We start from the raw sequence: 22508 nt of genomic DNA on the forward strand, positions 1-22508 counted from the left end.
CAGGGTGAAGTTGCTGTGGCAAAGTGCTGTTCCTGCGCCTGCCCACAGGGCGCACAGGGAGCAGGACGTGTGCACACGGTGACCCGGAGGGCCCCTGGGGGCGCCTGGACCCGGAGAGCATGCTCGCTAGCAGTAGGGTTGGGGGTCGGGGTGTGTACTTCTGACATGATACCTTACGTGTGTTATGTGTGAATGCAGAAAACATCGGAGCAGTGTGGGGCCGAGCAAACCCGTTTCCCAGCCCCGGAGGAACATCGTAGGCTGCAGGATTCAGCATGGGTGGAAGGAGGGGAATGGCCCTGTCACCCAGTGGAAAGGAACCGTTCTGGACCAGGTGCCTGTAAATCCTTCTTTGTATCTTATAAAATACGATGGATTTGACTGTGTTTATGGACTAGAACTTAATAAAGATGAAAGAGTATCTGCGCTCGAAGTCCTCCCCGATAGAGTTGGTAAGTTCTCTTTACTATTTGTGTGTTGTATTCTTTTTTTTTTTTTTTTTTTTTTTTTTGTTGTTGTTGTTGTATTCTTTACAAATGATTGTCGAAGTGATTGCTTTGTGATTATTCTTTTGCATTATTGGTATTTTTATTTTTCCTGGAGTGCAGGCACTCCCGATATACTCTTAAGTCAGTCATCTGAAACCACAGTTCAAGTCAGGGGTGTAAAGATGTGTGAAATGATTGCTGAACAAATTGACAAACTGATAATTTCTAACATTATTTCCCACGTTTTGCTCACTGTTCATGTGGACTCTGATGGGTAAGAATGTTTTCTTGTTAGCTCATATCTTGTGTACCTCTTTCATCAGATTATAGTAGCTTATGCACTTACTTTAGAATCCTTATGTGAAGTATATCTTTCATTGTGTGTTATTACATAAGTGATAACTGTATTTTCAGCCAAAATTCAAGCAGCCCAAACCCGTGGGCTTTATTCTGCATTCTTTAGATGGTTGTTTGCACAATGTGGAAATGAACGGCCCTTTCTTTTCTTAAATATTGTACAAATATGTCCCCTTATATAACTTAGTTCCTTAAGGCTTAAGGTGTCAGTTAAATAATAACGACTGATTATATTTTTAAGGATAAGGTGAAATACCATTTCTAGGATGAGTAGGACGCACCCACGTTAACGTTACTTTCTTAAAGAGTGTTCACTTTGAAGTGCTTTCTTCTTACCACGGCCATGCTGCTCGTGCCTGAGCGCTGGTTGATGCTTTTGGAATTGTCTCGAAAAGCCTCTATGTTAACAAACCCAGTCTCGGCAGATGTGGACTTGTGGGTAGAAGTGTGGGGCCAGATTGTCAAGAGGGGAAACTACTCTGTCCCCTTGTCCCTTTGTCCCTTTGTTTTTGCCATTGTGTTCTTGGGACACACGTGCTTCCCTAGCAAGTTAACTCTTTGCCAGAGCAGCAAGTTTTCTGCTTGCCTTCCCTTTAGATGACGATGCTAAGTCTATATTTATCCCGTGTAAATACAGTTCTGTTTTTGCAGAAATCTTCATGTCTTTATTATTATCAAAGGTAACTGTGTAATGTTACATCTCTGGCATTTGTCACGTCTTTACCTGTTCTTGGTGCCACTGGACCTTCCTCCTTCCTCACGAGGCACATCCTCTGTTTCCTCTTGATCTTGACGTTAGCCTATTTCCAGTGTGAGAAACTAACATTGAAGAGTCTTACCTTCAGGTTTTAAAAAAATACCTAGACTTTCAAATCCATTGTTTGTACTAAGTAATTGTCGTGTATCCTTTTTCTGATCTAGATGTTTAGTCTGTCCCTTTTGGGGTGAGACTGCCCTGCCGGCCTGTGTGAGCTCTTCTGTCATCATAGGACAGAGGAGGTCATTTCCTCTTGGTAAAAACGTGATTTGATCAAACCAAGATACCCCCAAATCTATAAGTATCTCTGGTGATGGACTTGAGTTGCTTAATGGTTTTCTTACTGTTTCCAATAGGAGATCAGGCTTGTTTTTGTAAAAAGCAAAGCATTTTAAAAAGGAAATCCAAAGGCATCTATGCAACCCAGCAGTATTTCACGTGCTGAATTTAATGAGTAGTTAATTCTGGTACTTCTCGCATGCTTCATTCTGGAAGATTATCTGCCCTTCGCTTACGTTCCACATAGGAAGGAAACCGTCTTTCACGATCAGCTTAAGGTTATACATCAGACTGTACTTGCAGTTTTGTTTGTGATAAGCTAAGGAGGGGACCCGGCCTGAAGGCCTGTGGTGGCACAGTGTATGGGTGCCCCATGTGTGGTCAGGGGCCCTCGAGGTCAGGAGGCTTGTGACATCGGTAAAAACACAGAACGTGAAATTTACTGCCTTGACCATTGTTAAGTGTTGAATTCAGTTAGTGTTAACTACATTCAGGTTGCTGTGGAGCAAATCTCCAGAACGTTTTCATCTTGTAAATCTGTCGCTCCGTCCCCCACCTCCCCCCAGCTCTTCTACTTTCTGTTTCTGTGAATTGGGTCACATTAGATACCGTTAGATAGAATATTTGTCTTGGTGACCACTTCCTTTCCCAGCATAGTGTACTCAGGGTTCACCCACGTAACATGTGACAGCATCTCCTTCCCTTTCGAGGCTGAGCGCTACTCATCGTGTCTACCCCGCATTTGGCTCACCCATCGCTCTGCTTGGGTTGCCTCCACCTTTTGGCTGTTGTGGATAGTGCTGCCATGAACATGGCGGTCAGGCACTTCGGGCCCCTGCTTTCCTTTCTTTTGAGGATAGTCCTGGAAGCAGCATTGCTGGATCATGCAGTAATTCTGTGTTTAATTTTCTAAGGAGCCCATGTACTGTTTTCCACAGTGTTTGTAACATTTCACATTCCCACCCACAGTGCACAGGGCTCCAGTTTCTCTATATCCTCAGCAACACCAGTTGTTCTTGTTGGTTTTGATTTGCATTTCTCTGGTGATTAGTGATGTCGAGCACCTTCTCATACGCTTTTTGGCCACTTGTCTGTCATCTTTGTAGAAATGTCTGTTCAGGTCCTTTGCCTGTTTCCCAATTAGGTTATTTGATTTTGTTGAGTTGTAGGAATTCTTTACATATTTTGGAGATAAGTGAGTTTTAACAGAACAGTGTGACAGGTTTACTGATAATGATTTCAGATTCTGCATGCGGTTAACCTTTAACAAGCTTGTTGAGCTGTGATGTAGTGTCACAAGAGTATCTGGAATTATCTGACAAGACTAATAGAATACTCCCCCTTTTCAACAACACATCTTTGTGAGGCTGGGTTTTATATGTCAACCAGAAGAGCGTGTAACAGATGCTTCAGAATGCTGAAGCCGATAGGAGAATCTAGCTTTCCTTTTGTGAAGTTAGACATTGAGAGATTTAAACAAATATAAAATCATCCCGCTCTTCTTACTAAATCTTTCTTAGAAAATATGGTTATTTTTTATTAAAAATGCTTTATGTAAGTATTTAAAAAATATTTTTAGACTTACTTGTAATTTCTAATAGCAGATTTTGGTAGCTATCCGTGTAAAGAATTGCTCTTTTAGATCCTCAAAAATTATACAGGAGTCCTGAGATCAAAAAGTTTGAGAACTTCTGAAGAAACGCGAGTGGGCTTTTAGTGCACGCTGGGGAATTTTGTGTAATTTTGGATAGTTATTGCATATGTAAGCAAAGAGAAGCACCATATGTGTTTAGAGTGTCCTTCTGATAAAATTGGCTAACAGTATCTTCAGAAATTCTGTGTTCCTTTGAATTTTAACAGAAGTAAAAGCACTTATGAATGAGTAAAATAGAAGTGCTTTTTTTTTAAAAGACCGTTGTCTAAAATGCGAGGACCAGAGAAACCTTAAAATCATTAGGACCTTCTGTAATTTTCCCAGTATTAAAAACAAGTTAGGTTGTGATTTTCCACCTGCCCCTTAACGAACACGGCAGGGCCGTCGATTAATTTGTACGGCGGGTGTTGGAGTGTGGTGCTCTTGGTATCGGAAAGCAGACGGAAGGGGTCTGTGCTTGCCTCCCGGGTGCCCGGGCCAAGCAGGACGACTGCCGATGGTGGGGAATGCCATTAACGAATAAAGCCGGAGGAGGCAATGGTCTCGGCAGGGCTTTCACTCCTGATCCCGGAGAGCCCCTGGGAGGAGACCGGGAGGAGGAGGAGACCGTGCAGGCAGGGCCCTGGCAGGAGGCAGGAGGGAGAGGGCGGCTGGGCCGGCGCTGAGAAGCAGTTACTCAGATGCTGAAGTGAAAGCCCTGGGGCGTTCCAAGCGAAAGCACAGCCCAGTGTGGTGTAGCGCCCAGGAGCAGTTGGCTTGCTGTGGAAACAGATTATAGACCCAGAGGAAGACCTCAGGCCTGGGGTAGGGTGACCTCTTAGTTTGAATAACTGCCCCGTGGTCACGGAAGGTGTTACCAGAGGGAAGGTGGGTGAGGAGTGCGTGGGAATGCTCCTGTTCTGCAGCTCCAGGCAAGCCTAGAATTGTCTTGAAGTTTTTGTTTTGTTTTTTTTTGTTTTAATGTTTTTATTTTTGAGACAGAGAGAGACAGAACATGAATGGGGGAGGGTCAGAGAGAGAGGGAGACACAGAATCCGAAGCAGGCTCCAGGCTCCGAGCTGTCAGCACAGAGCCTGATGCGGGGCTCGAACTCACGGACCGTGAGATCATGACCTGAGCCGAAGTCGGATGCTCAACCGACTGAGCCACCCAGGCGCCCCTTGAAGTTTAAAATAGCTATTAAACCTACCAAAACCCACTGTATACCTCGAACGAACCATTGAAAGTTCTAATTTCAAGGTACCGCACCAAGAGCAGTTGAGTTCGGAAAACAAAAAAGAAGGAAAGCAGGTTCTTGCAGTGACTGACCTGGGACCCCCAGAGCCTGCGGACTCCAGTGGGGCCTGGGCGCCAGCCCGCTGATTCTTGTGCCGCTCACACGTCAGGCCGTCACCTCGTGTGAGTTCAGTCTTCACACACAGTACATGTCGGTAAGATCCTGTGTGAACCGCTGTCTGCTTCTTGTCCCCAGCGAGCTCTCGAATCAGCGATGCGCACCTGGCCGACACGATGATCGGAAAGGCGGTGGAGCACATGTTTGAGACAGAGGATGGCTCCAAGGACGAGTGGAGGGGGATGGTCTTGGCTCGCGCCCCTATCATGAACACGTGGTTCTACATCACCTACGAGAAGGACCCCGTCTTGTACATGTACCAGCTCTTAGATGATTATAAAGAAGGCGACCTTCGCATCATGCCCGATTCAAGTAAGTGTGGATTGTCAGCTTTTATTTTTTAATTCCAAAGGAACTTGAATTTTAGAACAAGATATTTGATTAACTATTTTTTGTAGATTCATCTTTCTTACTTTGATTACTAGGGTTAAGGGATGATTCTTTTAGTCTTGCACCGAGTGTAGATGGTGAAATTTTGCACCTTTTGCCAAGACTAACGTGCTTTCTGTGTAGATCTGTCCTGGATTGTGGATGTGGGGGTGAATGGAGCATGTAACACGGGCTCCTTCGTGAGTGGCTTCCTTCACTCAGTGCAGTGTTTTCAGGCTCCTCCGAGTTGTAATGTGTCGGTGCTTCATTCCTTTACTGGCCGAGTGCAAGTGTAATCTGTGCGTGTGTATCCACCCGTCTGTTGATGGACGTGTGGGCTGTCGCCCGCCTCTTGCTCGTTATGAAGGATGCTGCTATAAACCTTTGTGCGCAGGTTTCTGAATGGATGTTTGCCTTCCATTCTCCTGGGTGGACACAGAGGTGTGGGACTGATGGGTCTGTGGTTACTGCTGTGTTGTGTGGGGGACCACCGGACTGATTCACAAGGCCACTGCACCATTCTGCACATGCTCCGACTATGTGTGATGGTTCTGATTGCTTCACACCCTCACCCCTTTGTGTTACCTGATGTTTGGCTCTGGCTGTCCTCATGGTTGCAAAATGCTAGCTCGTGATGGGTTTGGTTTGCATCTCCTTGATCGCTAGAGACATCGGGCACCTTTCCCCGTGTTGTTGTGTGTCTATTTCTGTGTCTTCTCTGGAGAAGTGTCTGTTCGCGTTGTCTGCCTGTTCAGTCAGGCCACCTGTCTGTCACTGACTTGTCTGGGTCTGTGTTCTCAGTGTGGGTCTCCTGACACGTCGGACTTGCAGACACTTTCTCCTGTTCTGTCGGTTTCTTTTTGCTTCCTTGATGGTGTTCTTTGAAGCCCAGAAGTTTTAAATTTTGATGAAGTCCAATTTATTCTTTCTCCTGTAGCTCGTGCTTTTGGTGTTTTCTCTGATAGTCTTTGCCAAGTTCAAGGTTCTGAAGATTTACCTCTTTGTTTTCTTCTAAAAGTCTTGTAGGCGTCGCTCTTACCTGTGGGTCTTTACTTCTTCTATTTAGGTCTTTGATACATTTTGAGCTAACTTTTACGATGTGGTGAGAGGGTCCATCTTCATTCTCCTGCACGTTGTCTGAGCGCCATTATTTGGAAGGACTGTTCCCTCCCCTGTTGGGTGGTTTTGCCGCCTTGTTGAGAGGGAGTTGACTGCAGACGTGTGGGGGGTGCCGCTGGGCTTCAGCCCTGCTTCGTCGCCCCAGGCTGTGCTTGCGTACGTCCGGCGCTTGGTCACACTGCTCCGGAGTCAGTGTGGACACTGGGAAGTGTTGAGCCCTACTTTGTTCTTTTTTCACCATTGTTTTGACTCTTCGGGATCCTTTGCGATTTCATGAATTTTGGTATCAGTTTGTTAATTTCTGCAAAGCAGTCAGCTGGGATTCATCCGGGGATTGTGTCGAAGCTCTCATAACTTGGGGGGTAAGTGCCGTCTTGACACCGTGACGCCTTCTGACCCACGAGCATGGGCTATACTGCCGTTGCTGAGATTTAAAGATTTCTATCAACAGTGTTTTGTAGTTTTCAGAGTAGAAGTTTTGTACTTCCTTTGTGAAATTTATTCCTAAATATTTTGCTCATTTTGATGCTACTATGAATGGAACTATTTTCTTAATTTCATTTTTGGGTAAGCCTTTTCTTTTTGAAAGTACTCTTTAGCCTTTCTTCCAACACAGGGGTGCCTGGGCCTGAACAGATGGGGCTGGCGGACGCATGATACATGAGCGGTGTGACACCCATCTCTGTTGCTGAGTTCTGCCAACGAGCCAGTCAGGGAAACTGCTCTGACGTGTGCTCATCTGGCCCTGACTTTCTGCCTTGTGTACATTTGCCACCGGTGGTAACAGGAAGTATTTAAATAGCAAGAACTTAATTCTCATGAGAGCATTCTTTAAAAGCATTTCTCTGGCCTGGGGCACCTGGGTGGCTCAGTGCATTAAGCGTCCGACTTCCACTCAGGTCATGATCTCGCGGTTAGTGAGTTCGAGCCCCATGTCGGGCTCTGTGCTGACAGTTCAGAGCCTGGAGTCTGTTTCAGATTCTGTCTCTGTCTCTCTCTCTCTGCCCCTCCTCCACTCATGTTGTCTCTCTCAAAAATAAACATTAAAAAATTAAAAATAAAAGCATTTTTCTAGCCTATATGAAGTTGATTTTTAATTTTTTGGTAGAGAAGTATCCCTGTTAGAGCTGCTGTCTTGTTGATGGAAACTGTGAAGGCGTTTGCACCATCCCCAGTGTCTCCCAGCCCCTCTTTCCCCCCCAGCGTCTCTCCCCTGTTCGCTACGTGCATTGCGAGAGTGGAAATTAAGTTACCATTGGAACCCGTGGTGATGCCCTGCTGGGGCGGCCTCTGCGAGCCCCTCACCTCTCGGCTCAGTTGCTGTGGCATGCCTGGTAACCCCACACTTGGAACTTTGTGGACGTGAAGTGCCCCTAAAGCGGGGCGGGCCCGTGCCGCTGCTGAGGAAGAAAGGACTTCCGCCTCGGGTTCGGCATCACTTCCCTGCTCAGATCGGATAGCGTCATACTTTGATGTTGTGTCGCGCGGTGGTCAGAGTAACAGGGTTAGGATTGCGTCCTCGGGCAAGAGGACCTGCCGCGGCCAGTGAGGTGGACCGTCATTAGTGCAGTTGGGCACCCAGGCCGCCAGCGGGCTGCGCGGAGCTCCAGGGCCAGACCCGGGCTACACAGAGAGGGGCTCGCCTTGCTCGGGCCCTGAAGAGTTTTCTGGAGGTGGAGTTGGAACCTCCCAGCCCCATCCCCTGTGTCTTCGCTGCTGGAGGGGACAGTTTGCTGTCCTTCCGAGTGCACTCGGGGATGCCTCGCAGCCCCTATGTGCTCGGGACGGTGTTCTCCAGCACTCAGGCTTTCGGGGGGTGGGGGTGCTCGTCTGAGAGGTGCGCTGCCTCCACGGTCCTCAGAGATCCTGTCATGGCCGGGCTGGGGAGGGGCTTCACTCGGCACCTGTTTCCAGAGCAGAAGTCTCTTATGTTGAACCTGGGCTGGGACGATGGTGTGCAGTGGAATGAGGTGGAGGAGAAAGACACTTTAACGATTCGCAGGAAAAGACCAGGGAGAAGTTTGAGCAGCGTATTCTCGCCCCCCTGTAGGTGTTGTCTGCTCTGAAGGCCTGGTTTGAAGGAACTCCAACTTACTTTTAAGAAGTTTTGTGGATTTAGGTTTTTCCCTGGACTTTTCCTTGGTGTGGTCCTCACCTCCTCAGGCAGTCACAGCTGTAGTTAAACACAAGCCTCAGGGATTTCTGGTCATGATTTTCAGAATCCTTCACATGTTATGGCCTGAGGGTGGGAGGGGGCAGCAGAGTGTTTTTGTAAATAAAGTTTTATTGGCACACAGCCACACTTTTCATCTGTATATTCTCTGAGGCTGTTCTCACTTGATAAGGCAGAGCCGAGTAGTTGGTACAAAGACCACATGGCTTCAGTCATCACATATTTATTGTCTGGCCCTTGAAGAAAAAGTTTGCTGACTCTTGGGTCTAGATAATCAGGATGAATTGGGAATGTTAAGTTTTTTAAAAAAATTTTAAATTTACATTCAAGTTAGCGTATATAGTGCAATAATGATTTCAGGAGTAGATTCTAGTCTTTTATCCTCTATGTATAACACCCAGTGCTCATCCCAACAAGTGTCTTCCTTAATGCCCCTAACCCATTTAGCCCATCTCCCCCATCCCCAACCCCTCCAGCAACCCTCAGTTTTCTGTATTTAAGAGTCTCTTATGTTTTATCTCCCTCCCTCTTTCTATATTATTTCTGCTTCCCTTCCCTTATGTTCATCTGTTTTGTATCTTAAAAGTCCTCATATGAGTGAAGTTCTATGATATTTGTCTTTCTCTGGCTAATTTCGCTTAGCATAATACCTTCCAGTTCCATCCACATAGTTGCAGATAGCAAGATTTCATGCTTTTTGATTGCTGACTAATACTCCGTTTGTGTGTGTGTGTGTGTGTGTGTGTGTGTGTGTGTCTGTGTATACACACACACACACACACGCCACATCTTTTTTATCTATTCATCCATTGATGGACATTTGGGCTCTTTCCATACTTTGGCTATTGTTGATAGCACTGCTATAAACATTGGGGTGCATGTACCCCTTCAAAACAGCACACCTGTATCCCTTGGATAAATACCTAGTAGTGCAATTGCTGGATCATAGGGTAGTTCTATTTTTAATTTTTTGAGGAACCTCCATACTATTCTCCAGAGTGGCTGCACCAATTTGCATTCCCACCAGCAGTGCGAAAGGGTTTCTCTTTCTCCACATCCTCGCCAACATGTTGTTTCCTGAGTTTATGTTAGCCATTCTGACAGGTGTGAGTAGTATCTCGTCATGGTTTTGATGAGATTTCCCTGATGATGAGCAATGAGTGATGTTGAGCATTTTTTCATGTGTCTGTTAGCCATCTGGATGTCTTCTTTGGAGAAGTGTCTATTCGTGTCTTTTGCCCATTTCTTCACTGGATTATTTGTTTTTTGGGTGTTGAGTTTGGTAAGTTCTTTATAGATTTTGGTCTTTACAGACCAAGTCTTTATCTGATATGTCATTTGCAAATATCTTCTTGCATTTCATTGGTTGCCTTTTAGTTTTGCTGATTGTTTCCTTTGCCGTGGAAAAGATTTTTATCTTGATGAGGTCCACATAGTTCATTTTTGCTTTTGTTTCCCTTACCTCCAGAGACCTGTTGAGTAAGAAGTTGCTGCAGCCAAGGTCACAGAGGTTTTTGCCTGCTTTCTCCTCTAGGATTTTGATGGCTTCCTGTCTTGCATTTAAGTGTTTCATCCATTTCGAGTTTATTTTTGTGTATGGTGTAAGAAAGTGGGGGGAATGTTAAATTAAAAAAAATTATTATTAAAATAGACCTGTGAGTTGGTACATACTGAAAAATTGACTTCAAATTCTTTTTCCTCCCCTGTTTACTGCAGATGATTCTCCTCCAGCAGAAAGGGAACCAGGAGAAGTTGTGGACAGCCTGGTAGGCAAACAAGTGGAATATGCCAAAGAGGACGGCTCTAAAAGGACTGGCATGGTCATCCACCAAGTGGAGGCCAAACCGTCCGTCTACTTCATCAAGTTTGATGACGACTTCCATATCTACGTGTACGATTTGGTGAAAACGTCCTAGATGGCATCATGGACTTCGCCAAATTTGTGGAACTATTAAATGTATAATTTGTAGACATAAAGACTTGATTGCTTTCCAGTTTAATGAAAGCTTAAATGTCCCTGCGAACCCACAATCTCTGCCAGCAGAACTGGTTTTGTTCCGAATAGTACAAATTCATGTGAACACAAAGCATTTTGTGTAAGGAACTCCTTCCTCTTAAAAGAAGTCTGTCTGTCTGGAGGGGAGTTAACAGGCAAGTTTGGTACAAGTTAGGCTAGCCCCATAGTCATTTCAAACTGTAGTAGATCTTCCCCACTTCCCCGCCACTGTTGCGCTCTCCGACTCTGCCGCCACAATGCAAGCATAGTTTGGTATTTTTGTTATTGCCTTTTTTGAGATATGTATGTATCTATATCTACCTATCTATATCTGTGTGTGTACATATGTAATATATACACACACATAGATCTGTGCGTGCGCACACATACACTTAATTGGCAGTCATTTCTTTGTGGATTGGGGCGGGGGGTAAATAATATTCTCCAGTTTAACAGGAGTACTTGTCCGAAGTCAGTCATACTTAGCATATTACTGCTGCTTATTTAAAATTAAATGTGGGCACAGGAGACACAGGGATGTTCAGCTTGTTTTCAAAGTCAGAAGTTCAGACACCTTTTCAGTCTGGAGGCTTTAAACTGTGAGTCCAAACATGAATCATTGGTGAGCAGTTGCTGGACCCACATTAGGATTTAACAAAACAGGAATCTGGGTAAAAAGCTGCCTTTAATTCTAAGCTTTGTAAATTTTTGTTTACATTTTTTACTGTACTTTTTTTTTTTTTTTTTTTTTTTAAAGCAAAGCCCAGGTACTTGGTCCACACAGTGTGATGCAGGCGTATTTTGGACGGCACATCTGGTCTGTTATTTGTACGAGTCCGCAGTCTGCATTCTAGTACATGGATTTGAGAGGCAGCAGTGCGTCAGTGGTTTGTGTGTATGTGGTAAGTTCCTGGAAGAACCTAGTGGTTTCGTATTAGAAGTTCAAGTTGAAGAATGGCATTGCTACCTTCCAACAAGTTCTCTGGGACACTTTTTTTTATTACCGTTCTTACTGATACGTGATTGTGGTCAGAAGGCTTTCCCCCCCGGCTTTTCCCCACAAAGAACATCTAGACAGATGACAGCTTCAGTCCCCTGACACCTTCTGTGGTGCTGTTACGGTCTTGCCCCCGGTGTGCTGTGGATGTGGACGCTCCCCGTCCTGTGGGCCCTACCACGTCAGGGTCCGTCACCGCACCAGCTTCTGTGGCTTATTCCCGCAAGGTTGTTTTAACCGAAGTAGAACTGCAGAAGTGGGGGTAGTGGCGGCATGGCCATCTGTCGCCTTGTGTCGGATGAGCCCTGATGGTTCGGCAGCTAGGAGAGAGGCAGTACGTGACACCAGTCTCCTGCGGAGGTTGGAAACCTTCCCTGCATTTTGGGCAGAAGGTTGAGTGCATGTGTTGTCAGTCCAGTACGAGAAGGCCACGTGGCCTCAGCGTTGGAGATCCTGTACCTCAAGGCCTCCCCACGTGTGGTTCGTGTGGCCCCCGCTTTTGCCTTCGGGAAGTCCGCGTGCCGTCGCGCTGTTGGATGGTAGCCCTGCACCCCATTCTGGTGCAGCGCCCGGTGTCCGCGGTGTGTGGCGCGCCGCGCCTCACCTCGGGCGGCGGCCGAGTGCCTGGTCTCAGACGCTCCTCCTGCTCGGACAGGTGTCCTGCTGCACGTCTGTCACCTCTTTTCCTGGTGGCTCTTCTAAGAGTCCCTGCATGTGAATCTCAAGGCTGAGCCCGGCTCCCCGAGCGCCAGTGGACAAGTGTGCCCGGAGGGTGGGTGCGGCCGGCGTGTGCGCGGCGTGAGCGCGGCACAGAGGCGTTGGGCTGCAGAACCGGTGTCCTCTGGCAGCATCCGGCGGGGCGGGTCCGTGGAGGCGTCTCCGGCATCACTTACTGACTTGCTTTGTGGTTTTTCTGCAAGTACCCTTAGCACCTTCAGTACCACACGGTCTGCCGCTCTCCAGACGAATGTGACACGTGATTGGCGTCCTCATTTTAGTCAGCGTTCCATGTATTGCCGTTAGGGCGGAAGGAAGGGGAAGGGGTTTTTTGTTGTTTTCTTTTATTTGCCCCATTCTCTTTTCTTTCGGCGGCTTAACTCCCACTTCTGTGGTGACTGATCCCACTCCTTTGCCCGGGATTTCAGGCTTCGTTTTAGGCTCACGTTTCCGATCTGCATGCATTGCTTGCCTTTTCCTGGTATTGGGATGTTGGTTCCTTGTTCTGGGAGCCCAACATTAGTTTCCAAAATTATCACGGGACTTGTGACCGCACAAGACCTGAACCTGTATAAAATGTCCTGGCCTTCCTCACTGACCTGCTGTAGTGTTCTTGTGTCGTGTGCGTGTGACGTCTGGCTGCCACGTGAAGCTTCAGAGGAGAACCTTAAGCGCAGACCATCCTTTTTTGCATGCTCTATTCTAAGTAGGATGTTCAATGTAACTAACTGAACTTGCATGTGAGAGATATTTAGGTTTTTTGTTTTCTATCTTTGTTTTTATTTGTTTTCAGCTGTCTGTATATTTGCTTCCTGTGCTGTTGTAGTGGTCGTAGGATACAGATGCACTGGTGAAGCAGTGTAGTGCCAGCAGAAGGTGATTTTCCAGCCCTGTCTGTCGTGCAGCATTTGAAGGGACTGTGCATTCTTGAAACTCTCACAGTTACTTCTAAGCCAGAGTTCATTCCTATTATTGTTTTACGTGCCAAACCCCGAAGTGCATTGGGCTTGAATCTCTGAACGCTGTGGACCCATTAGAAGACTGTTCTGATTGTCACAAATTGTAGTGCCTGAAAACATTCTTAAGCTGATTGTCTTAAAAAAAAAAAAAAAAAAGAAAAAAAAAAAAGAAAGTTCTCCAAAGACAAAACAGGAACAATTATTATAACAGAAAATAATTATGGTTGAAATGTCTGTGGTTCCTTGGAAATGCTGCGCTTTTTGTATTTTCCACCGTTAGTGCAGTTTGAACGAATGTGTATAGTTCAGAGGTCTTCGTGTTCGCATTTTAAAATTAGGTAAATGACCTCATCTTTCAAGCTTGAATTCATTTTTAATTTTAATTTTATTTTATACAATGTGTAGACAGTTCCCTGTTCTCTGCATTTAGAAGTATAAACAATATAAATCTGTTAATTCTGTAAGTAATTTTTATAATTATGATGTAACTCTATCCTATCCTTAAAACATTTAAAATAAACCCTTTATGTGCAACTTCTGACTGTAAATTTTGTGCTCATAAGCAAAATGTGATGTGTTAAACCTGCTTCTGAAAAAGTTTTTAAAGTTTTACTTTAAGATCCTTTCACCACGTGTAAATGTCAGATATATGCAGAGACAGAAAGAAGTCCGACTTTTACTTGAATGGTAACACTCAGTAATTCCCGAGGGGAGAGGGGCAGTGATCAATATCCCAAATACATTCACTAGTCCAAAATATTCAAGTTTGTGATTCGCCGTTAATGAGAAAATTTATCATAAAATTTTAAACTGAATTGTTTTAAATAGAATTAAATAATATGTATTTTATACTTTCACATCTAGTTCTGCTTTGTATATTGCCTGTAATGCTGTTAATACTTCAGTACCAACTTCAGTCTGTAGGAGGAAAGCCCCATGTCTTGACAGCAGGGACGAGGAAGCACATAGGTAATGGCCTAATGGCCGGGACGGGTGCGTGTTGTGTTTTATCTTCTGGGCGATTATAATCAGGAAGAAAGTAGATTCACAATGTGTCTGTAATCACATTTGTTTTTTGCTGTTTCCCTATTGAGTTGGGCCAAAGGATCTTGTGATTAAGGCTGGGGTGGGACAGGCCACCTTCTCACTGCCAGAGTTGGCTGCAGGAATGCCCCCCCCCCCCCCCCCCCCCCCCCCGCTGGGTGGAGGCGCCCGCCCACCCCCACCGGAGGCCGGATCTCGAGTCTTCCTCCTGCCACACCTCAGCCTTTTTGTGCTACTGCACGTGCAGCTCGGGAAGTGTTTTCCCTACAAATGACAGCAAGTCTCATCAGAAGTTGATGGTCGCTGGCTGCCGTCTATAGGCCAGCAAGCGGGTCTGCACGGCTTGGAGAATCATGGGTGGGCCTGCTGGTTTGACTGCTCTCGGCATGGCCACGGCGCTGGCGGTGAGTAAAGCGTGACAGATGCTCTGAAGTCCTTGGCCATTGCCGTGTGAGACTTCTGATGGGGGGAGGGGAGGCACACCTTTTCTCCGTGGTGCCGATGAGGAGGGCGTGGAGGCCACGTGTCTGGTCCAGGAGGATCACCAGCCTCAGTGCAGGGATCTGAAGGACCCAAAGTCCAGCCATCTCTGTGGCTAGTTTTGTACCCTTGCTTCCTAAGTGAGGGCAGGAAGTGTTTTCTTATTTTCCAATTATGCTGAAGAAATATAAATTTCCCTCTCGAGATTGTAGAAACTATTTTATAGTTAAAGATATTTTAAATACGTCATTACATTCATATTCTTACAAAAGCTGCATTTCTTATGCCCACAGAACACCACAACCTCACACCTAATTTTTACAGTAATTGGTTTGTTCTGTGTCATATGTTTGTACGGTCTTAGGCTGCCGAGTCTCAGAGAATTAGGTGAGTGAGTCTTTGAGTTATTTCTGTGGACTTTGTCAGATGGTCTCTGTCTGCCCTCTTACTCACTGTGAAACCCTTCAGCTTAGTTGACTCAGCTTTTAGGGTTATTGCCTTGGCACATCATTTTGCCTAAAATTGACCTTGCATTCTTTCTGCTTAGTTTTTATGCGAGGATGCTGGACCAGGTGGTGCGTTGATCCCTGCCAGTCCAGGCGACAGTGACACTGGAGTGCGGGCACTGGCTCGCGTTTCGTTTTTGTGCTGGCCGTTCCCGTTGGGTGAGTAGGCTGCTGACTGCAATGTGGGCGCATCCCGCCGCCTCTTACCCCTGTCCTCCATCACCTTCAGTCTGTGCTCTGGACTTGGGTGCTCCTGGAGCATGGCCCAAAACAGCGCATCAACTACCCAGGGCCCTTCACTGGATCAGACATGCACGTAACTTCCAAGCTGTCTGTGAGTTGGAAGAGCTGTGGCAGGTACAATGTGAACAGGACAGACTCAGGCCTTCCACAAACGTCAGTGCTAACGTAGAGCTGCTGAGGGGTCCAGGTTGAAGTTTGCGCTCTGAATGGACTTTGGGGTGTAGACTGCGAAAGTGGCTCTAGAGCTTTGCCTTGAATTTGTGTTCTGAAGGGTGTGTGCGCAATCTGGTAGCTTCTGCCCAGGAGTGTGTGTGTGTGTGTGTGTGTGTGTGTGTGTGTGTGTGTGTATACACGTGACATGGGCTGGGTGTCCCCACCAGGGAGTTGCAGAGTGGCTCTGTCCCTAGAGGTGGTTCTTCACTGGGGACTCTGCGTGTCATGTATGGGGACCTTATTTTAGCAAATGTAGCTTTGGGTTGTCCTGTAAGGCTAAGGTCCAGTTGTCTCAAGCCCTGGGTTTGTGTCCTCTTCAGAACAGCCCTCAGGGGAGCAGGCATTAGGGACTGGAAGATTGGAGGGGATGGAACCCATGGTCTGTGTTGTCCTGCAGCTGGAGGGGAGACTGACACCTGTTACCGGGTGTCCCTTTGCTTGACTCACACACGTTCAAAAGGATACTAATGTGTGTCAGCTGTCCTCACTGGCCCTCTCTCTGTTTTACTGAGTGATTGTTTTTACAAGGGTCGTGCTCTGAGTCATCACGCATGTGGTGGGCCCCTGAAGGGAGTGTTTGCAAGGACACTGCATGCTGGTGTGTTCATTGACTCAGGTGGCTGCAGCAGATGCCAGATGGGACAGGGGCATTTAAACCACAGACCCTGTCCTTGTGCTGGTGGCTGGAAGTCTGGGATGCAGGCGTGGGTGGGGCCGGCTTCCCCTGAGGCCTGTGTCCTGGAGTGTAGATACTGTCTTCCTCCCGTGCCCTCACGGGGTTGTCCCTCCATGTGTATCTGTCCTGATCTCCTCTGCTTATAAGGACACTGGTCACACTGGGTCAGGTACCTCCCATATAAACTCATTTAATGCAGTCCCATTCTGAGGTCCTGGGGGTCAGGGCTCCAGCTGGTGGTTCAGGGGACACAGTGCAGCCCATAGCCCTATATTCAAATTTGGGTGGGCTTTCTAACAAGGAAAATAAATCTTATTGGCAGGGCATTGTTTTTTATTTTATTATTTTTTAATTGTAGAGAGCAAGTGGGGCAGAGAGAGGGAGAGGGAGAGAAGGAATCCCAAGCTGGCTCGACACTCAGCACAGAGCCTGATGCAGGGCTCGATCTTATGACCCTGGGATCATGACCTGAGCCAAAATCAAGAGTCAGACACTCAATCAGCTGAGCCACCCAGGTGCTCCGGCAGGGCATTACTTTTGACAGACTGATTATTTTTAAAGTGGCCCTAATGTTCTCTTTCAATATAAAAGGGCGGGTAAATTTCATGCCCTGGAAGGCGGGGAATCGCAGAGCTCTAGGTGTGGCAGCTGCCTCCCTGGGCGCACTTGGGCACGTCAGCTCACCCCTTCCCTTGCTCTCATGTGTGAGTGGGAGCCCTGCCTGACTCCCTGTAGATGCGCCTGTGTCCAGCGCAGTGCAGACTGGAGCCTGACGCGGAGGGGATGCACTGAGTCGTGCAGGGCCTGCCTCACACAGATGGCTTTGTCCCTCAGGCCTTGCCATGTTCCGCTCTCCTTTGTTGAGTTCCGCTCACGCTTTCTGGGTCCTGTGATGTCAGCAGGGAGGTTCTCATTGGTACTTTCTCCAGAACACTGGCATCTCCCAGTATCCCCACACGTTGTCGTAAAGCACTGTTGACGTGTCAGCGGGGTGTTCTACAGTTTCTGTTTGATCGTGATGGAGAAGTAGACTGTGACTCTGACCTTTGTGAATAAAGGGACGCACGTGAGTCTGCTTGTGTTCTCAGCGTCGTCGTGGGGGGTCCTCTACACCCTGCTGTGCAGGACCCGGTCGTGGGGGTCCTTCCTGCTTCGAGAAACGTGGTGTGGTGGTGGTTCATTGTCCATTGGCGGCCCGGTTGGTTGTAATGTAGAAAGCAGGTCTTCTTCCAGAGCGTCCTGCAGCCACACAGGGATGCCGTGTTCTTTAGATGTCCCGGGAAGAGTAGCTGTGCTGTGCAGGGGTAGGGTGGAGGCATGGTGATCCTTGCCTCGTCCACCCAGAGTTGGGCCTGATGCACCGTGAATTTCATCTCCGCTTTGCTTCTCCTTTCTACTATAATCTGAAATTGCCCCCACCTCCCCAAACTGGAGTTTTAAAAAGTTGATCAGGTTTCTAGGGGAAGAAAAATTTGCAGGTGTTAAAACTCACCTTAGTTTTTGATTTCCATCATTAAGTTTCTGGTGTGGATGATTAGCGTTGGTCTAAGGGAAGCTGGTTGTGTTACTTAAAGTATCACAGATTTTTACTCCGTTTTAATGTGCGCCCCAAAGAAATAGCCAGCAAGATACTCAGAGGAGAGACTGGAGGCTGGTGCGTACCTGCATCTTCCGCGGAGTGCGGGCTCCAAGAGCACATTCTTGTCCTGAGGAAGCAGATACTGGAATGTTTTAGAACTTGCGGGTCTCCATCTGGAGGAGAGGGTTTAATTGAACTTCTTAAGACGGGCATTTCAAACGTTGCTGCCCTGCGAATCTTTATTACAACTTAGAAGCAAGTTAGTTCTGACCTAATTGAGCTTTAATGCTGTTCAGTGGCAAAAGCGTACGTTTTCTCTAGTCTGTTGTGTAAATGTGGACATATACCAACAACTGCATAAGGAACAAAACGGGTATACTTACTTAGTCTGAAAGTCCCCCATCCTTTAGTTGTGAATTTTTAAGCAGTGCCACGGGAGATGGCTTTTCTTCCAGATGACATGGGTGTGGTTGCCACCATCCCAGAGCTGTGACCCCCAAGGGGCAGTTGACCAAAACTGCTCCTAAACCTTGTGGTCACTGGTCTGTGATTAAGACATGCCAGTGTGTGTGGTTACATGGTGCTGTGATTGGGGGAAATGCAAAGTGTGGTGCCTGGCCTTCACGGGGCCAGTTTACAAGGCCCCAGGAGACCAGCCTGGCAGGGTTTGGGGTCTGGTCTCTTTTCTCTGTTTGAAAACGTCTCTGAGCCCCAGCATCTCTCCCTATATGGTTTATTTTAACCTCCAAACTTCTCATTTGTTTATCCAGAATAATACTACAATTTCCCCTTTCTTTAAAGCACTCAGGAAAGATGATCAGTGTTTGCAAAAATGCGTCATCAGTAAGTGACAGTGTTGTGTGCACAGTGGTCAAGCTCATGCCTGCCCTGAGGATCCCTGCATCAGGCTGTCCGCTGATCACCTGGTCAGCGAGCTGCCTCGCACCCCATTATGTCAGGGTGCTGGCCGATGAGCCCGGGGTCATGACAGCATTTGTTACTAACCAGTGTCCTCCCTGCTGCGCTGTGCTCCCGGAGGAGCTCTTGTCCTCTGGCTGTCGCTGGGGCAGTTTACTTCTCTGTGCAACCAGAGAGCGGCATGGGACACAATGCAAAGCGCAGATTGCCGCGTGTTCTGGGTTTGCACTGTTCCCAGTTGTCCAGCAGCCATGCGAGCGAGCATTCAGAGTGCGGAGTCCACCAGGGCCGCTGGAGCAGGGCCAAGGCCCGGGCCTTCTACTGGCCGCCTCCCAGGGCACGTGCACACCCCTGCAGCTTCAGTGTGGATCCCAGAGAGCTGTCCTGCCATTTCCCGTTTACCATCAGAAAAGTCCGAACCCTTTTTCCTAGTTTCCGTGTCTACGTTATTCGAAACATCCTAAAAGTATGTGTCTTGTGCTTTCCCTGTTTATCAGTAGTTTATGTAGTTGCCACACTGAGCTGGCCGTGGGGTGAAGAGCTGTGTGATTTCGGCTGGACACCCATCCTGATGGCAGCTGCTGAGTTAGCAGGGCTCCGTGGGGTTACCTCCACTCCTTTGGAAAAAAGACCAGCCTTCCCCTTCTGATGGGATATTGTTCAATTTGGTGGATTTCAAAAACATTTAAGTGTTTTGAAGAAAGAAAATGGGACTTTTGAAAACCAAGGCACTTTGATGTTTTCCTGATACTCTGGAAGGAATTGTAGGTTTTACTTAGTAGTTTACATGCCAGTTCAGCCCTGAACTAAAGGTAAATTAGAAAGTTTTTGAAATTGATTTTAGAGGTCATCATAATCATCTGCTTTGTTCTGAGACTAGTTGTTAATTTTTCCAAGAAAATGAAGTTCCTTTTATTACTAACTAAACATACTACCAGAATTCCTCTGCACTTTGTGAAAATATAGTGTCTGTAAATAAGGTAAAATTGTCATGTCTTTTTTTGGGATCCTTTTTAAGGATCATGTTAATTCAGTTTTGCGCTTGATTTGTTTCTTATGATGTTTAAAGGCAAGATTTTAAGAATCTTGTGTCTTGAATGTTTTCAGATGGGTTAAGACCTAGTTCCCTGGGAAGTACTATCTAGAGTATCCTTTGAAACAGTTCTGGGTTCGAGTGACTTGAGAAGAAAATCCTCCCAGTGGGACATAGACGGAAGCACTTTGCTGGAAGAAGGAAAGTCGTTCATGCAGCACTGGGGCACCTGTGAGTGTTGGACAGAATGCTCGGAACAGGTGCGTCCCAGGCTCACCCGGGATACCACCCTTAGTGCTCCCTGCTCTGGTCGGCCGAGTGCTCAGCTGAGACCGTGTTGGAATTGGGAAGCTCCCCAGCTGTCCCATTCTCTTTCAGGGGATCTGGCCACCGGCCAGCATTCCCATAACATCGTGGTGGGCGTCCCGGGCCACCTTTGTGTTGGTGCTGCGACGTCTGCGGCACGGCCCAGGCCGGTAGCCAGTGTGAGTGTAGTCCCTGGGAAGATGGCCGTGTGGTCAGCGGGGCACAGAGACAGAAGGTGGGAGATCCACCTGCCCCGGTGGCTGCTCGGCCTCCCTCAGGCCACTGTGTCCCTTAGGCTGTCAGCACTGAACATACTTATGAAGGCCATTAAAATGGTCGTCACAACCCCAAATAAGCCCTTCCAGAAAACTTAGTTGCTACCTTCCCGTCTGTGAAAAGTGGCTTTTATGTGCTTTTGCCTTAGTGTCTGACATGGTGCTTTAAGCTGTGGACTCCTCTGAGGCAGACGGGTTCAAGACCCAAGATATAGGAATTTACTGTACGTAGATGTTGTTAATCATCAGAAGTGAATGATCATTAAAAATGATCAGCAAGAAGGAGATGCTAACCCACCTGGGTCCAGTGTTCCCGATCACAGTGTGAGGAGGTCTGGGTGAGGCATAGTGAAAATGCAGATCCCTGGACTTCACAAGTGCACAGACATCAGGGCCCAGGAAACTGCAGTCTAAGAAAACTCCTGAAACACAGAATAATTTGATGCACATTCATGTTGGAGACTTGCCATCATGGGTCTCAGGGCCACTTAAAAGTCACGGGTTTGGTTTTTTAGTATTCGCAGAGCTGTATCTCTGGGATGATGAGGCAATGCTTTTATGTCTCTAATGACTGTGACCTGACTCTTCCTCTGTTTTTAACCTCCAGATTACGTTTTACATCAATACAAGAATCTTATTCTTAAAGGACGTTGGAACTCTGGAAATGGCTCAAGTTGCGAATGCTTTCCGCGGTTGCTCAGATTATCGGCTTGTGGCATTCCTGTGTTAAGCCGTCCATGAGCCAGGCTGTGGGTTCCCCTGTGACCTCAGCCAGGCGGCCCTGGTCTGCTGTTGGCCTTCTGGATGGAGAACCACCCTCCGGCATCGGCACCCTAATGATATTGATGGCTCCATCTGAAACAAAACTGCCTTCTAGATCAGCTCTGTTCTCTTCCTGAAAGCCTAACTGCTGAGTTTTAGAGCAACGCAGGAAGAAAACCTGAATGGCCGGTCAGAAGGAACCCCACACCAGAATGATTTTTATTCGCAGATGCTCTTGCATCCTTGTGTTAACATAACCCTGGAAAATGGATTGATGTTGCCTTATGACTTTGGAAGATATGTATTATTTATTATAAGAAACAACTACTTTATTATAGGAACAAAATAATAGTATTTATCACAGTGCATTTGTCATCTACCCTTGGAATTTCTGTGAGTAACCACCTTATCTGTGTGTTTCACAGAATTGATGTTTGTCCGTAAGAGGGTGGAACTCAACCCACAGACCATCCCAGTTATGACTTGGGTGTGTGTGTGCAACGGCATAGTACCCAGTGCATCCATGTTTACTCTCCAGAGAGCTCACACCAGCCTGCTTCCTGGACTGTGCAGAGAAAGAGAGATCATAATATGCTTAATGTGACTTTCCAGTATATGCGATACAGAGTTGAATTAGTCAGCTATAACAATCTTATGTTTTATATTAAATTCCTTGCTACCCTCCTGGAAGGGAGTTTGACTATAGCAAAAACTATAACAAGTGATCATCAAAGAAGTGTTTATAAATTGATTATTACTTCCTAGTAAGCGTTAATCACAACACGGTACCTCAAAAATCTATGAGATGCAGCTACACCATGCTTAGAAATTTATAGCTGCAAATACTCTGTTAAAGAGATTTTAAATCAATAGTCTAAGATTCTACCTTAAAAAAATTAGAAAAAGAGAAGCAACAGAAGTCCAAAGGAAACAGAAGGAAAGAATAAAGATTAGTGTGGAAATCCGTGAAATAGGAAACAAAAACAATGCGGAAGAATCAACGAAACCAATAGCTGGGTCTTCAAAAAGATCCACAAGTTTGGCATACTTTGAGCTACAGTGACAGAGAAGACATGAATTGCCATTACCAAGAACGAAAGAGGGGACATTACTAACAACCTTACAGAAGTTAGGGTTGTAAATAAATGCTGTGTACAACTTCATGCCAACACACTGGACAAGTCAAATGAGATGGAAAAATCTTAGACACAAGCT

At 46.7% G+C, this 22508-nt stretch overlaps 1 protein-coding gene and 1 long non-coding RNA gene across 5 annotated transcripts in view; both read left to right on the top strand.

The window, feature by feature from the left end:
- Positions 1–13792, top strand: part of SPIN1 (spindlin 1) — a 76409-nt gene extending 62617 nt beyond the window's left edge. For 2 of the 3 annotated variants that reach the window (XM_053907715.1, XM_053907714.1), the window contains exons 4-6: positions 199–452; positions 5007–5240; positions 10306–13792. In XM_053907715.1, the coding sequence (XP_053763690.1) occupies positions 199–452; positions 5007–5240; positions 10306–10505 (688 nt within the window). In that variant the 3' untranslated portion in view covers positions 10506–13792. The remainder of the gene's footprint in view (positions 1–198; positions 453–5006; positions 5241–10305) is intronic. The other variant, XM_053907716.1, reaches the window with a different exon arrangement.
- Positions 13793–14475: 683 nt separating this feature from the next.
- On the top strand, positions 14476–22044 carry LOC109275543 (uncharacterized). Of its 2 annotated transcripts, none has more exons than XR_008424106.1 (3): positions 14476–17486; positions 20025–20210; positions 21139–22044. It is a non-coding gene; the product is annotated as an uncharacterized LOC109275543 (long non-coding RNA). The 2 variants fall into 2 exon arrangements; XR_002084227.2 differs by having other exon boundaries at positions 14476–15447.
- The last annotated feature ends 464 nt before the right edge of the window (positions 22045–22508 follow it).

The sequence above is a fragment of the Panthera pardus genome, unplaced genomic scaffold (genome assembly GCF_024362965.1).
Source record: "Panthera pardus isolate Hobbes unplaced genomic scaffold, ASM2436296v1 HiC_scaffold_20, whole genome shotgun sequence".
NCBI classification, from domain to species: domain Eukaryota; kingdom Metazoa; phylum Chordata; class Mammalia; order Carnivora; family Felidae; genus Panthera; species Panthera pardus.